At 36.6% G+C, this 13,535-nt stretch overlaps 1 protein-coding gene and 1 long non-coding RNA gene across 4 annotated transcripts; one reads left to right on the forward strand and one right to left on the reverse strand.

The window, feature by feature from the left end:
- The first annotated feature begins 304 nt into the window (after window positions 1–304).
- LOC107762472 (uncharacterized) lies at window positions 305–2,055 on the forward strand. Its single transcript, XR_001642807.2, has 2 exons — window positions 305–553; window positions 1,109–2,055. It is a non-coding gene; the product is annotated as an uncharacterized LOC107762472 (long non-coding RNA).
- Window positions 942–8,525, reverse strand: LOC107762471 (endonuclease III homolog 2, chloroplastic-like). Of its 3 annotated transcripts, none has more exons than XM_016580834.2 (10): window positions 8,315–8,525; window positions 8,108–8,205; window positions 6,507–6,570; window positions 5,524–5,642; window positions 5,182–5,248; window positions 4,363–4,454; window positions 4,122–4,259; window positions 3,945–4,049; window positions 2,504–2,587; window positions 942–1,299 (listed from the first exon to the last, which is right to left on the reverse strand). In XM_016580834.2, the coding sequence occupies exons 1-10, from the start codon at window positions 8,463–8,465 to the stop codon at window positions 1,156–1,158; spliced, it is 1,062 nt and encodes a 353-aa protein (XP_016436320.1). In that variant the 5' UTR covers window positions 8,466–8,525; the 3' UTR covers window positions 942–1,155. The 3 variants fall into 3 exon arrangements, with proteins under 3 accessions (XP_016436320.1, XP_016436321.1, XP_016436322.1); XM_016580835.2 differs by having other exon boundaries at window positions 8,339–8,523; XM_016580836.2 differs by lacking the exons at window positions 6,507–6,570; window positions 8,108–8,205 and having other exon boundaries at window positions 8,339–8,524.
- Window positions 8,526–13,535: the final 5,010 nt, after the last annotated feature.

A 13,535-nucleotide genomic window follows, 5' to 3' on the forward strand; every position in this document is an offset into this window, starting at 1 on the left:
TAAGAAGATAGGGGAAAGAATAAAATAAGATTATTTATTAATATTGAAGGGCGAGATGAAAGAAAAAAAATAAGGTAACGATGCGATCAGACTAAATCGGTCGTTACATAAAATGACACTTTTCGTCGTTACATAACGACGGATTAAACGATACGATACGATAAAATTTAAATAACAATCAAAACAAACATTATATTTAAAATAACAATACGATACGATATAATAGGTAACAACCATCCAAACAAGTTGTTAATAGTATATAAACATATAGTTCGCATGTCTTAGCTAAAAGGCTTGGGAAATTTCTATACTTTAGAAGAGCAAGACTTTCGACATGTCTGCTTGGAATCTTTTTAAAGAAGCTTGAGGGCACTTCAGTCATTTCTCATCAACTATATACGTGCCCTTTTATGCTCTTTCCAGATATACGTGTACGTTTCTTTGCTACTCCCACATGTATGCTTTTCTTTCTCTTTCAACATATTCCTTAGCAAAGCGCACACAAGAAAAGGCATCAGAGAAACGATCCATAACAAGACCAATTCGAAATCAGGTAAAAATTCCTTTCTGAAGTTCAGATTTGAGTTTAATTCAAAGTTATTTTGCTCGATTATTGCTCTGTATCAACTTTGCTCCTTAGTTTCTAGCTTTTAATCCATGCTTTTTGGTTGACATTTGTTGGCCTGTGAGTTATGTTTGTACCTGAGATTTGCGCTAAATTTTCCCAGTTTCTCTGTCAAATCTCTTGAACTTTCAGGTAAATTTCTTAGTCTTTAATATCAATTTTGGAAATTTTTGAGTTAGGGTTTTGATGGATGAAATTGGGGGAATGTTTTTTTTTTAAAACAGACACTGCTGTGTGAATAAAAATGGGGTTTTGATATTTGATAAAAATCTGTTTTTTCTTTGTGTGTGTGTTTGGGAGTGGAATACAGCATGAGTTTTTGATATTGAAGTTTTTTGTTTGTTATGATATATCAATCCTCAATCACCATGTTTTCCATTTCAATTCATCCTAGGCCAACATTAATACAAAATTAAAAAAAAAAAAGTACAAGAAATTACACTCAATTTTTTTACAATTAATACAAATTTCTTTTTACATTAGAAGAACAGAACTTGAAAAATATGATCACGTAGCAGCAAACAACCTTGTCAATGTTTCTTCTTGGGGCTTAGTGTTCTGGAAGTGGAAGCTGGGCTTGATATCTCCTTAAATGCCGACGGGCAGAATTCACTTACCGTGCATTTTGCACAGCGAGGTCTCAGAGGAGTACATATGGTCTGTCCAAAGCCTACCTGTAAAGGCCATAGCCACAAAACTGAAGTGACAAATAACCAGAGAGGAAGGAACAGATGTAGAAAGTAAATTATGGGTTCATCATTCATCCGAATGCGGTAGATTTGGCTTGGATCCCGTAATTCACTAAGTACAAATAATTCATTCTGAAACTAGTAAATCAAATGAATTGTAGTAGAATTCGAAAGTCAAACTCAGAAAGTTCAAATTGTGGATTCGCCTATGAGAGAGGAGAGAAAATTCATATTCAGCTGACTTGTCCTTACTTTGACCAGTCGAATATTGGAGGCGAAGTTAGTATTTGAAAATTTTGTTGTAAAAGTTAGTCAAAGTGTTACCTTAATAACAAATGAATATTGGAGAAACATTGAAGACCAGGAAAATAGTTTCTCTTCTAGGGAGCAGATATGATTATTGGGTAACCCAATACATGATGTATTGATGTGGGCCAGACAATTTACGTTTTTTATTTGTGGAAATAGTTGAAGGAGAGTTTTGCGCGCCAGAAAATCAACTTGTGTTATCCACAGCAACGATTAGAAAACCCATTCGTTCGACCTGGATGGGAAGATCGGGCATGAAACTGAAGTAAGGGATGACTCATACTACATAGAATAAAAGATTTCAATCTATTGCCTATTTCCACCTATTGAGTGCAGGTCCAGAGACACCTCAAAAGCTGAAGCATAAACATTACTCTAGCTCTAGGTTGCAAATCAAAATTTTTGAGAAATTTGAGGCTGATCGAGCATTGATATTGCCGGCTTTCATAATGATGTGGTTCAACTGATAGCAAAAGAAAAAGAGCATTTTGTGTTGCTAGTGCTGCCAACTAGAGAATCTAAAATGAAGCCCTGGATGTTAGCTCAATGCAGTCAAACCTCTCTATAAAACATTAAAACCTCGTTTGTTCCGGATAATTTTTGGCTTATTATAGCGAAGTATTGTTATAGAAAACACATATTATTAACATAGCTTGAATATTAGTTCCAAAGAAAACTTGGCTGTAATAGAGCATGGCTGTAATAGAGAGGCTAAACTGCATATACCAAGAAGCAATAAGCAAACTTTCATATTGATTCTGAATTGGAACTGATAGGACAAAGGTGACAATTAAGATGTACTTGAGCTTCAACAGTAAGGACCAAAATACATAGGAAAGGCGGATAATCAACGGTACTTCAGAGAATGATGCATACGTACCAAAAGCAAATTAATGGAAACCCATTCTTCTTTAGGAAGCCACTGCTGCAAGGAGACCCTAGTCTCTTCGGGTGATCTAGTTCCCTGACAGAGTCAAACAAGAATTGAGTGCTTTGAGTATTTTCCAAAAAAAAATTTGGTCCGAGTCTAAACATATCATTATTATGAATTACTTGCATCAGACTCAGTTGGGAAAGGTGATGTTTGAAATCAGAAAGAGCTGCTAAATGTATACTAAAAAATAAAGAAACCTACACCAAAATATGGTTCTAAACAAAAGATATCACATAATCTATACAAATAGGGATCTCATCAGTACACCAAAAAGAAGATAGACACAAGAGGTCTATTTTTCAACTTTATAAAGTCATTATCAACCCCGTCAAATGCTCTCCTATTTCTCTTTTCATAACCCACACAAGGGCTGGAGCAATGTCCTACGCCCTCGGTTATCTCTTCCTTCTTCTGTAAGCCCAACTAAACAACACGTCTTCCACTATACTCGGCATCACCCACTGTATTGCCAGCCAATTCAGATCTACCAACCGAAATTCGCAGCCACCTAACAATGTAATAGGAAATGTTCTACATCTTCACTGAACATCTGCACCTGAAGCACCAGCTAACACGGTCATCCTCCTCTTTCTCAAGTTCTTCGCTGTCAGTATCATTCCCTTTGCTGCCAACCACACGAAGAAACACACCTTCCTGTGTGCCGAGCGAACCCAAATTGAAAGGTATGGGAAGGTCACCTCCTCCCTAACAAACTAACTCTTGAAATAAGACTTAATTGTAAATAAGTTGTCCCTATTCTAGTCCCATCTCCATAAATCCGAGGTAGCATATGGTACCCTCTGTCTATACAGTAAATCAACCAAGTTCTAAAATTCATCCAACTCCCGATCCTAGAGGTTCTTCCTAAATCTCAAATCTGCAGTATATAATAATTTTGACCATCTCACTTGGTGATGGAAGTTCACCCAAGTTGCAGTGCCACAATCCTCTAACTAGCCGTGCCTTCTCCGATTCAGTCAGAGGGCTAATCTGTTCGGCCAAGCGATCTTTTTTTCTTTAATCTTGCAAAACTCAAGTTGATCCAAGGCGCTTTCGATCTCAGACCAATTCCCTGGATCTTCTGGCTCCTCCCTGTGAGCTCAAATAAGACATTCTTTTCGTCGAGTGACTTCGTGCCCGGTCTTCCTATTCCCTTCCCTTTCCCTGTCGCTGCCTCTAAGGCCCAAGCCAATGAAGTTCGTTCCTGGTCTTCCTACATATGTTTTACACTTACCTTTCAAAAATGTTACTATAATTTTAGCAGGCTATAATTAAAAATAAAGAATTAGTTTCAAAGATTTGTGCACATATAACATAGCGTATGCCCCCACATTGTAGTTGCTCATTACAGCGGTGAAGCTTCGTCTTCAAATAGAATTAAGCATACCTGTTTTTTCCCAGGCTGCGAGACCCAACCAAGCCGATTACTAACACGATGCACATGGGTATCTACACAAATCCCTTCAACTTTGTTCCATGCCATAATCATAACCTAAAGGAAAAGCTATTTAAATAACTTAGGAATGTGCAGTGAAAGGAAAATGAGAGAAGCATAATTTCCTACCAGGTGAGCTATCTTGGGACCAACACCTGGAAGTAGAAGCAACTCGTCCACTGTACCAGGAATGTCTCCATCATATTTAGAGACACAAATTTTTGCAACTTGTTTAAGATGCCGAGCCTTTCTTGTGTAAAATCCAACCTGACAATACAAGTTGGTAAGTAATTCCACAGGGCAAATGACAAATTTAATTGAGACCAACCCAAATACAATTTATCATAAATGGACATCATTGAGCACATACCGGATATATCAAGCTCTTAATGGTGACTTCATCAGCTTTATTCATTGAGTCAGCACTCAACAAACCATTTTCGAGGAGCCGCTGATTCGCTTCTGCAGATTCAGAGGACATCATTTCATACCGATATAGAGGCAGAGAAGAATATGACAACCTCATAAAATTGTGGAACACTTCCAACGAAACAGATTAATGTCTGACTTCAAGTAATCATCTCCTTAAAAGGTTCAGCGCAAAATCTTTTTCTGCTAATCATATCAGTATTCTCCTAGTTACCCCATTTTGATAGAATTGTTTTTTTATGACAAGTTATTCATGAGGATGAGGGCATAAGAAAATGGGGGTATCAAGGACAGAAGTCGCTGGCTACAAAAGCAAGGAGTTTGATATACTCAGTAAAGGGATCTCACTACCTTATATAAATCTTGCAGCAAATCAAGTATAAGACCACAATTATATTGACAAAATAAAAAGAATTTAGGTAGTAAGAAGACAAAAGAAATATCAGAGTAACCTCTTTGATAGGAGGAGGAACAGTTTTCCACATTAATCAGAAGATTGTATGGACACATACATTTCTAGTACTTAGGAGTCATTCTTATGGAGGCCATGCGAGTATAACTAGTGCAGACGCTACAAGAAATTTCTCATTGATTTGGATAACAAAAGCGGTAGCAAACAAATCTGGATAGGTCACTAATTCATTCAGAAGACACAACCTATCATAAACAGAACATGAATGTAGTCCTACAAAGAGATAATCACATTCTTAACAAGCATCATATAGCTGAAACCTCCAACATTAGTAATCTCAACACTTGCCATGTGTAACATGACCCTTGGTCTGACTTGATAGCAATGAACCAACCAGAACAGCGAATCTTCTTTCCTGATGAGGTTGTGAACATAAAAAGTGAAGAAGAAAATAGCAATCACCATCAACCATCCACAACTATCCAGCAACTACAAAATGACTAAGTTGAAAAGATAACAATGTATAACATCCTATTAGAAGCGTTAAAACATTATACATGCTTACTCATAAAAAAGGTAAAAGGACATTTCCGTTCTCAACTTATTCTTTTATACGAGTACTCGATTCTAGATATCTTAACCAAGAAGACAACCACTAACCAAGCATCAAGTCTGCAAAGATGTATGCACCTTAGGTTGAAGAGAAGTCACTCCTTCATCCGGGTCAATGGAGTCCACAGGTGCATGTTCTGATGACCTCATTCTGCGTATCCCTTCAATGACCCTTTCCCAGTTGGCAGGAGGTTGTACTGCATCAAATTGGCCAAAATTTTAGTCCTACACCTTTACAGAACCGATCCATAAGTTATGTTTAACCAGAGAACTATCCTCAATGATTAAAAGAAATAAACAAAGAGTTACAAACAAATAAGAGATCAAAGTCCTTTTCTTTCAAATGGGTATAAAGACAATATGCAAACTGGTAATATCGGAAAAGATGCTTTCAAAGAATAAAAGAATTCTGAGGATGGTGAATGATTTATGCTCATGATAATAAACCTTAAGGTAAAAAAGAACAAAAAACAAAGGAGAGAGAGAGCGAGTGAAAAGGCAATATAAATCTACAATGATCATGTAGTTCTCCATGAGGGATTTGGGTAAAGACACGCTATTTTGCTCATGCAGCCGCAGGTGCAAGTAAGAAGTGATGCGCTTGTCTTGTCAAAACACGATATCACTTGTAATCATCATATATAGAGTTTCCAGATGACATCATATCTCTGCTTGTCAGCCCACCAACATCTACTGTTCACTTCTATTTGTCATCCTTGGAATACAACTTAATAAAGAGATACCAAGCTGAAAATCCACTCCCTCACCCTGCCCAAAACCCACCATGAGAGAATTAGTCTAACGTCTCTGTGGTTTCTTAGACCTGAAGGAGGTCAATGGCCTAGTCTTAAACCATAAGGTGGTAATCGAAAGGCTTTAGATTTGCCAGACAGAACATGAGTAGATAAATATGCATCGAACTATATGGAAGTAACATAATCAACAGCGGAATCAACCTTTCTATATGGAGATATAGCTAACAAATTACTGTGCAAAGTTCCATATCATATGAAAACTAGAAAAACAAAAAACAAGGAATCGCAAATTGACATGGTACTCACTAGACTGAGAATAAATATTGCCACTATTATTTGCAAAATCTTCAATTTCTGGATGCCTGAGAAACTGCAAGAAGTTAATGAAAAACATGATTTGTTTTCCCTCTCGCAACCTCAAGAACCAATGATCATATAGTGATAACTAAAAATAGCCTGTGAAGTACATAGACAACAGAAAATTTTCCTCTTCAACAAATGGACTTCCCAATTTTGCTTGTTAAGCGTATAACAAGATCATCTTTGACTTAAACTTTGTAATAACTAATTCAATGTTAGTAATGTGCTTGATCACTCTCAGATAGGTGAATCAGATCTTTCGGAAGCAAAATGGGACGATCAAATTGGATTGAGAGTACAATTAAATTGTGTGATGAAATGGAGCTAAAAGCGATATCCCTGAACTTATTAATCCAGGTGCGAAGAAAAGCCTGCTATATTTCATATACATTTCATGCTATCTTTAAAAAAATCCAGAAAGAAGCTCAGATACATTAAAGAATAACAGTTTTAGCTAGTAGGTTCTAGAAATGCTCTATTTTATCAGATACATGGACGCGATAGCGTACACGCATAAGATACGGGTAGGTTCACTTTCTTTTTACATTTTTAATGCATCTTGTAGGATCCATATAAAGTTCCGATACCTACTTCAAACCCTTTCAATAGCAACGTCAAATATGACTGCATAAAGATAGAACGACAGGATATAGGTACGTCAAGGAAAGATGAAGAGACCGTGTAACAAAGCCTTCACTAGTATTGTTTTCTTAGCCAATTATGAAAAATCTTCAACCTGAAGATTTCTGAAATATCCATCAGTATTGACCACTGTCTAAGCCACTAGCATAAGCTTCTATATAGACTGATACTAGGCAGAAACAAGATATCAAGTTGACAAAGCAGAGAATTTCCGGTCCTTGAGGACAAGTACTAGGAGATATCATAACTTATTTGTTATAAAGTACAGACTGACTTGTATCAACGGAGGTTACAATTATCGCCAAGAATATTCTACAGTTATATCATACACTATAAATATTTCTCCTCAAATTCACAACCATTTAGAGGGAATAAAATTTTACTCTTTCCTATATAACGGATTAACAATCAATCAAGGCAGTGAGTCCCTCATATGAATACTCCACTAAATAGTAACCATTTCAAGAATTTCCAACAAGAGGGCCACTAGATGGTTAACTCACTTGATCTATAGGCAACATAACACACTCGCAAGAGTCAAACGTACTCAGATGAACATTTACTGACGGTATAAAAAATATTTACACAATTAGATCACTTAAAAAGGTAATAATTGCAGGTTACTCTATTTAATAAAATTGATTTTTCACCTAATATGAATGACAAGTAACCAGTTACAACAAGTTAAATTACACTGATGGTATAAAAAATTCATTACACTGTCAATGTATCTAAATTCTTTTTAACAAATATTCATGATCTACTTCATAGTGGCTCCCATTCAAGCTAAATTCTCTCACACACAAAATTCACCAAAAAACATGGAGGAAAAAAAAACAAAAACATAATTATGAAATAAAACCTTAACGATAAAAGAATTGATCATTATCATAAAATAATCATACTTTTTGATCAGGAGATTCTGTCTTAACCTCTTTGGCTATCATTTCCACACTCCTTTTTCTCACTCTATTCTTAGGTACAACACCACCAACTTCAGAACCTAAAATTAAACAATTTTAATGATTACATAAACCCTTCATTCCAAAAAGACATGTAAGTAAAAGAAAATAAAAAGCTCTTCTAAATTTACAAGGCAAAAAGAAACACACATTTAAGCTGAAATTTTGGTGCACCTGAGTCTTGTCGCATGGTGGAGAGACGTGTTTTTGGCATTTTGGTTAAGGAGATGAAGAAATATTGAATTGGCAATGGAACTGCTGAGGTGAGATATGGAGTGTGTCGGAGAAGAGAGAGGGACATTTTTGGAGGGACTTTACTGGCGAGAGTTTAAGCCACGTCTCTTTAACTAGAAATGTTAACAACTAGGAACTTGGCATTATTTAGGTCTCACTTTTTGGTATCAAATGCCCAAAAGTAAACAAGATTAACTAGAAGTATTGAATTTACTAGAATAGATTATTTACTTCACATCTAATTAGGTTTTATTTATTAAAACTATATTGGAATAGGTTTTATAATCAGTTAAATTTGGTTTTGTAGTATTTTCTATGCAACGAGATTCAATTATCATGGAACAAAAAAGCCTCCTACCCATTTTCTCTCTAGCTTGATAAGTTACTTCTATACAACATTTGTTGAATTTTTTCACGTGTGCCTAAATTGTTCTTTGGAGTATTTAAGTCCTTCAAATTAGTATTAGATCATGTGTGAGATATTATTATAGTCTGTTTGAGACCCTATAAATATATTTAAAAAAAAATATGAATACTGAACGTGTGTGAGAGAAGAGAGGGGGGAGGACAAGGGTACTAACTAGGAGAAATATAAAGAAAAAGTTAAGGAGATGTCGAGAGACAAATATAGAGGCAAACGTAGGCAGCAAGATAGAGGTCATGATAAGAGTAAGGATAAGCGGAAGGATGATATGCAGAGAGTAGATGATGAAGATTCTGATTATCAGGATATGACAAAGCAAGAAATTGTTTCTTATGAAGATGATGATACGGCACAAAATAATGCAGTTAAAAAGGCTGGATCATAATCTTCTGCTTTAGAACTAGAGGAACACATATTGAAGATGAAGAAAGAAATAAAGGTGGAAGAGAAAATCAAAAGATGCTTCTAAGGAGTTGGCATCGGTTAGCAAGAGCTGTAAGATTGAGGAGAAAAGGAATGTCGATATAACGACCTGACTGGTTGTTTTGAGCAATTGCGCCTGGTTCGGCAGTTTGAGATCTCGAGTAGATTCATAATATGTGTATCAACTTGCGTGCATGGTTAAATTCAGTTAACGAATGATTCTGAGTCAAATTGGAAGAAGGAAACTAGTTTTGGAAGTTTAAACAGTGAGAATTTGATCGGAATTGGACTTTTGAGTAAACGGCCCCGGATTTGGAGGTCCGTAGGGTAATTTGAGGTGTTTATATGAAAGTTGGAAAAGTTGAAGTTTGGAAAATGGAGAGGTTTGACTCATAGTTGACTTTTTTGTTATCGGGGTCGGAATACGATTCTGAGAGTTGGAACAACTCTGTTATGTCATTTTGGACTTGTCTACAAAATTTGCCGTCATTCCGGATTGATTTGATAGGTTTCGACACGAGTTTTGGAAGGTCTGAAAGTTCCTAAGTTTGATTCTTGGTGTGATTCATTGTTTCAGCATTGTTTGATGTGATTTGAGACCTCGAGCGAGTCCCTGTTAGATTATATGACTTGTTTATATGTTTGGACGGGATCCCGGGAGCCTCGGGTGTATTACAGGTGGGCTACGAGTCATTTTCCTCCTATTTTGAACTTTTGAATCTGTCATCTGGTTTCCTTCATCGCGTTGCGTCCTTGCCTTCGCGTTCACGTAGTGTTACTTCAGAAGGTGAGTTATTTCTTCTTCGCGTTCGTGTTCAACCTCTCGCGTTTGCGAAGGTCTGCCTTCCCCTTCTTCGCGTTCGCAGCCCCTCCATCGCGTTCGCGTAGTAGAAATTAGGAGTTGGAGGCTAGTGGCTATTTATTCTTTGCGTTCGCATCATTTTACCCGCATTCGCGTAGCTTCTGTTTCTTACTCTTCGCGTTCGCGTCTCTTAACTCACGTTTGCGTAGGGACTTTTTGGCAGCCTCATTCTTTTCTTCTTCGCGAACGCGAACCCTTCTCCGCGTTCGCGATGCTTTAACATCTGGGCAGAATATAAGTTTTCCAAATCAAGGCTTAGGCCATTTTTATCATATTTTGACTCGGGGAGCTCTGTTTTGAGCGATTCTTTGTGGGTTTTTCAAGCAAAACGATTGGATAAGTGTTCTTCACCTAGAATTGATTACATTCCATGATTTTGTCTTCATTTTTATCATTTAGTTTGTAATTTGGGTTGAGGACAATGTTGGTTTTTGAAGGAAATTTCTAAAATAAAAAATATGATTTGAGGGACCAAATGGTATAGGAATTTAATAAATTTTGTATGGTTGAACTCATATTAGAATGGGCATTCGGTTTTTGCAAAATTTGTCGGGTTCCGAGGCACGAGCTCGGGGGTCGACTTTTGGACTGATTTTTGAATTTGTTAAAGATTGAGACTTTATGGTCCGGAATAGTTTCTTATGTATTTTATTTGTGCTTTGAAGTTAATTTGGTTAGATTTGAGCCGTCCAGAGGTCTTTTCACCCGAGAAGTGCATTTTAGAATATCGGTTTGTCGTCTTTGAGGTAAGTATCTTGCCTAACCTTGTGTGGGGGACTTCCCCTTAGGATTTGAGTCTTCTATGCTAATTATAGTCCGTGCATGTGAGGTGACGAGTGTGTGCTCGGACTTATTTGTGGAAAGTTTTCCTCTAGGGTTCTTAGGTCCTTATATTCATTATGTGGAAAGTATCCCGTCATGATTGGGTTTTCTAATTGCTTAAATTGCCTCTATATGCTCCATATGATGTTGTTAGCTTTCCTCTAATTCTTACGTGTTATTTGACACTTAATTGTCTTAATTGGAGTGATTGCCTTCCTTATTGTTTTGATACCTCTTGATTGTGAGTTCCTCTATGACTTTGTGCAAATATGTTACATGTCCAATTATTGTGGTTAGCGGTGTAGTTATTACGTGCTTATTATGTCTTGTTGTTTTGTTGAGGTTTTCGTGCTTCTTGGTTTTTTTGTGATCCTTATTATGTATTATTCCTGCTTAAATTGATGATTATTCATGTTGAACAAGACTTATGACATTCTCTTGGTAATTGTCCATTGTTGAGTATTGACTCGAGTTGAGATCTATATTGCGAAGCTAATTGTTGAAACAAGATTGGTTATTGTTGATTCCCTTGCCGGGAGGTTATTGTTTCTATTGTTGATTCCCTTGCCAGGATCTTATTGTTTCTATTGTTGATTCCCTTGCCGTGATGTTATTGTTTCTATTTTTTGGGTGAGTAAGAGTATAAAGCACGAAGGGTGATGCCGTACATGATATTGTGAGGAAGAGTGTAAAGCACGAAGGGTTATGCCGTGTATGATTTTGTGAGTGAATGTTAATGCACGAAGGGTGATGTCGTGCCGATATTGTGAGTGTAAAAGCACGAAGGGTGATGCCGTGCCATATTATTGAGAGTAAACGCATGAAGGTTGATGTCGTGCCACATTATTGAGAGTAAAAGCACGAAGGGTGATGTCGTGACATGATTATAAGAGAGTTAAAACACGAAGGGTGATGCCATGCACTTTCTGTTTGTCATGTTTATTTGTGGTTATCAATTCAAGTGTTTTAATTATTCAGATTCCTTTACTGCTGTGATCCTTGTGATGGAACCCCATAGTATTTTCAATACTACGCCGTATATATATATATATATATATATATATATATATATATATATATATATATATATATTTCAGTAATTCAAATTTCAATAATTGTGTCATTTTTAATTCAATTAGTTACTCAATTATATTCTCTTAAACCGTCTGAGGTTATATTTTACTTAAAAAGGAATTTCTACTAAGTTAATTTCTTAAATCCCATGTTAAAGATAATACTTCATTCGTTGTGATATTTTAATTGCAAATGGTACTTTCTTTATTCAAATGATTTCTAAAAATAATTTCATCTTTTCTTGCTGAGTTCCTACTTAGCTTAGAAGTTGTACTCTACTTTATATTATGTAAATGAGACTCCTTGAACATCTTAATTGCATTAGTTATGGACCCTATGTACTGAGTAACATGAGAACGTTGTTGTGCAAAGAGAGATAGAAATATGTGGGCACAAGGTGCCGGGTGTGGTAAAAGCTTGGTAATTGAGGTTATGATATGAGACATCGAGTTTGAGATGGCTGGAATTGTGCATCAGAAACGATATGATTTATTGAGCTGACATCGCCTTCCTTGTTTGAGTACATTTTTACTTGTTTGTGTTCCAACTATGTTGGTGTTAATTTATTTAGTTATCTTTCGTTTTCATCCGTGTTTCTCTTTATTGTTTCTACTGATTGTATAGTTTGTTCTTTCCCTGTTGTTGATATTACTTTGTCATTTTTAGGTTGATAGTTTATTATCAAATCATGTTCAATTTATTTGACCAGTAGGTGTCTGGACTGTTCCTCGTCACTATCCCACCGAGGTTAGTCTTGATACTTATTGGGCACCGCCGTAGTGTGCTTATACTACACTTTTGTACATTGAGTACAGATCTAGGTATTCGATCAGTAGTAGCTATGCGGGTCATTGCGGTGGAGATTCAAGGTAAACCTGCTACAGCGTTCGCAGGCCTCGGAGTCTCCTTCATTTGTACTTATTTCCATTTGTTCCTTTATTTCAGAATAGTGATGTATTTATTTTGTATAACTATTCTTAGAAAGGCTAATGACTTGTACCATCGGTTTTGAGAGTTGTAATTTGTTAAGAACTATTTAATTTATTGTTAGCAAATATCAATGTTATCTTAGTTAATGTAGGCTCACCTAGTTTAGAGACTGGGTGCCATCACGACTCCTTCGGAGGGATTTTGGGTCGTGACAAGTTGGTATCAGATCTCTAAGTTCATAGGTGCTATGAGTCATAAGCAGGTTTAGTAGAGTCTTACGGATCGGTACGGAGACGTCTGTACTTATCTTCGAGAGGCTACAGAACTGTTAGGAAATTCCACTTCTTTCACTCCTTATCATGCGATATTGATTCAGCTCGAAGTATATGACTTATGTCCCTTTACATTCACTCGTGTATAATATTACGCTCTCAGCGTTCGCTATATGCTAGTGGTTTGTGATGCTACAGACGGGCTACGAAGGAGTCAGGCATTATCTCAATGTGCTATCCAGACTGAAGATACAGAGGTATTGAGAGGCTATTCAGTTGTTCGTATGGAGGCACAATAGTTTCTGACATCTGGTTGATGAGTGCGAGCTT

The sequence above is a fragment of the Nicotiana tabacum genome, chromosome 7, assembly GCF_000715075.1.
Source record: "Nicotiana tabacum cultivar K326 chromosome 7, ASM71507v2, whole genome shotgun sequence".
Taxonomy (NCBI): domain Eukaryota; kingdom Viridiplantae; phylum Streptophyta; class Magnoliopsida; order Solanales; family Solanaceae; genus Nicotiana; species Nicotiana tabacum.

Excerpts from the sequence above, each read along its gene's own strand:
- LOC107762471 (XM_016580834.2), bottom strand. The coding sequence starts at position 8,465 with ATGTCCCTCTCTCTTCTCCGACACACTCCATATCTCACCTCAGCAGTT. Across the intron at positions 5,249-5,523 it reads TGACTTCTCTTCAACCTAAG|GAAAGAAGATTCGCTGTTCT; the intron begins GTGCATACATCT and ends CAACCTCATCAG. Across the intron at positions 4,260-4,362 it reads TTAAGAGCTTGATATATCCG|GTTGGATTTTACACAAGAAA; the intron begins GTATGTGCTCAA and ends TTGTATTGTCAG.